The sequence below is a fragment of the Montipora foliosa genome, chromosome 7, assembly GCF_036669935.1.
Source record: "Montipora foliosa isolate CH-2021 chromosome 7, ASM3666993v2, whole genome shotgun sequence".
NCBI lineage: Eukaryota > Metazoa > Cnidaria > Anthozoa > Scleractinia > Acroporidae > Montipora > Montipora foliosa.
In genome coordinates, this window is record NC_090875.1 from 6,747,242 (window position 1) to 6,749,741 (window position 2,500).

A 2,500-nucleotide genomic window follows, 5' to 3' on the forward strand; every position below is an offset into this window, starting at 1 on the left:
ACAGTGCCGGAAAAATGTTAACACTTGTCCTGGTCTAATATCATCAGATCCTGTGTCGCAGGCCAGTGACCCTTCAGATCCTGCCCAGTTTGCTACAACAAAGGAATTTCTTGCGGTCTGGCTTTGCAGTGATCCATATAGCTCTGATCCAACTCTGATGGATTTGAATTGTGCAATAGTAAAGGGCATTTCAATAGTGGTTGTCTCGTCAAGGTCCAAAAGTTTCTTATACACTGATTTCAGCACATTTAAATCCTCACAGTCAAGTGCAGCATCTTTAGGTGAAGAGGTTGCACAGATACAATTATTGTTGTCCACTGTCCAACTGCAGGAATGCAAATCACCAACTGATACTTCTCTGTGTTCCTGAAGACTAAGGTATTGCTCTATTGGTTCCTGAGTATCCTTGACTGAACCTGAACCTTGGCAATTGTCAAAAAAATCCTTAAAAGTGTCCTGGTACATCTCAGGGTACTTGAAGTCTTTAACTTTACTTTGCATTAAAAACTTTCTCATCAGCTGAATTTCAATTGAACGGTTATTTGTGTGGAAAGAGCCCAGGATACCATTAAATCTTTCAAAACTAAAGCACCAAAAGGCATGAAATGGACCATAATCTAGTAGGCACTCCTTTATGTGCCCATGTAAATGCATGTTAGGAGTGACCAGGTCCTGTCCATATAGTTTCTCAAACATTGTGCAAAATTTCATCAAATACGAGTCCCCTATTTCAATATCATCATCTGTCAGGACTCTCTTGCCCAGTCTCTTGCACGCAAGGACAAAATGACGCCAACACTCAAGGTGATTATCAGGCAGAAGTCCTTTGAGAGCAAATATTGAATAAATAACTGTCCAGTTTTTCCATTGATCTGCAGTGAATCCTGAAAAGCTACAGGAAATCTTTCCAGGTATGCGCCCAATGTCTTGTGGCACTGTCATTGAATCAACCAGTTCTTGAATTCTTTGAAAGTCTTCATCGCTTATGAAGTCATTTTTCTCATTCAGCCATACATTCTTCATCATGTGCTTGGCTGTCCCAAGATACAGATTATGCATTGGGTCCACAACAAAGTAACGTATACAGTCAAAGTATTCTAGTTCTTGCAAAACTGAATATCTGGCACCTAACTGAGAACAAAGTTTCTGTTGAGCTGCAGGGCTACTTTCATCCAGTGTCCTTTTTGCTGAACACTTATGTTCTGAGGAGTTTCTAGGAGGCCAATTTTCACGATCGAAACCACTGAAATTAAGTCCTTGTCCCGATGAAAAATCTTTCTTGCATCGAGAACATCCCTGTGATGCCATGTGTCCCAGGAATCCTCCAATTTTCCGTGTAGCAGGGATATCTGATGAAACACATATTAGCCCCACTTTGATTGCCCGTTTAAAGAAACTACCATGAACAGCAAAACGCTCTTTACAGGCCCAGAGTGTCTGCAACTCCTTGACAAGTGGTTCAAGAAAAGTGTTCGCAGTTAGTTTTGGTTCTGAAGGCCCTGGTAAAATGCCAACAACAATAATATTCTCCAGTTTGTACCTTTCGTGGCGAGGCAGATTAAGTAGGACAAGATAGACTACTCCAACAGATCCAGGAGAATGCTTGTATGGCCTAAACCAGTCAACATTAAGCATAACAGCCAGGCTGTTACTGTGAGAAAGAAACCCAGCTGATGAAAGCTCCTTCCAGACATTTCCTTGATATATGTCTGTTTTGACATTGCCAGGGAAGATCTGCTTTCTCCATTCTTGGCACTTCATCCAAAATCCAGGTCTACCAAAGAGTTGTTGCAAAGACCTTATAACAGAGTTATAAGGATACACCATCTTTGGGTATAGAAAAGTCTTTGTTCCAGTGCGAACAGTCTTCAGGAGTAATTCATCACAAGGACCTAAGCAATAAAATGTTGATAAATTAAGAAATCAGACAGAGGAACTGTGAAGTATACATTTATATTAAAAAAAAAAATCAATACTTTTTCATTTCATTAATGTGAATCATTTCCCTATTACACAATCTGAAAAGTTAATACTTGATCGATAGAAAGCTTGCCAAATGACTGGGAACCAAAGTGACAATGTTACACTGTACCATGATACACCAGGATTATGTTCATTGCTACAGTATTGTCTATGTGAACGGCAGAGACTGGACAGTAATGTCAAAGGTTAAGGGTGGAGAGATTGAATATTTTGACAAATAATTAAAATTTAGATGAGATTTGGCTAGGTAGCAAGAATGGTGATTTCACTCAGCATTTTAGCAATTTATTGTTACCCTGTACTTGTTGGAAAATATTCCAGACCAGCCTTTTTCCATTTTTGTTTTTAACAACAGTTCCCTTTTTTTCACTCAAAAATTCTCTGCAAGAACCCTGGGAACATGATATCTATTCATCATGTCATAAGTGTGGGAGAGAGAAATATTCATCATTTTCCACGCTTGCATCCTTCTCATTTTAAGCAGAGATTAAGTTTTATCTTTTTTTTTCAAATCTGA

At 39.1% G+C, this 2,500-nt stretch overlaps 1 protein-coding gene across 1 annotated transcript in view; it reads right to left on the reverse strand.

Moving 5' to 3' along the window:
- Positions 1-2,500, reverse strand: part of LOC138010562 (uncharacterized) — a 6,096-nt gene that overhangs the window by 954 nt on the left and 2,642 nt on the right. The window contains exon 2 of the mRNA XM_068857542.1: positions 1-1,892. This exon is cut by the window's left edge and continues 954 nt beyond it. Coding sequence (XP_068713643.1) covers positions 1-1,892 — 1,892 coding nt within the window. The remainder of the gene's footprint in view (positions 1,893-2,500) is intronic.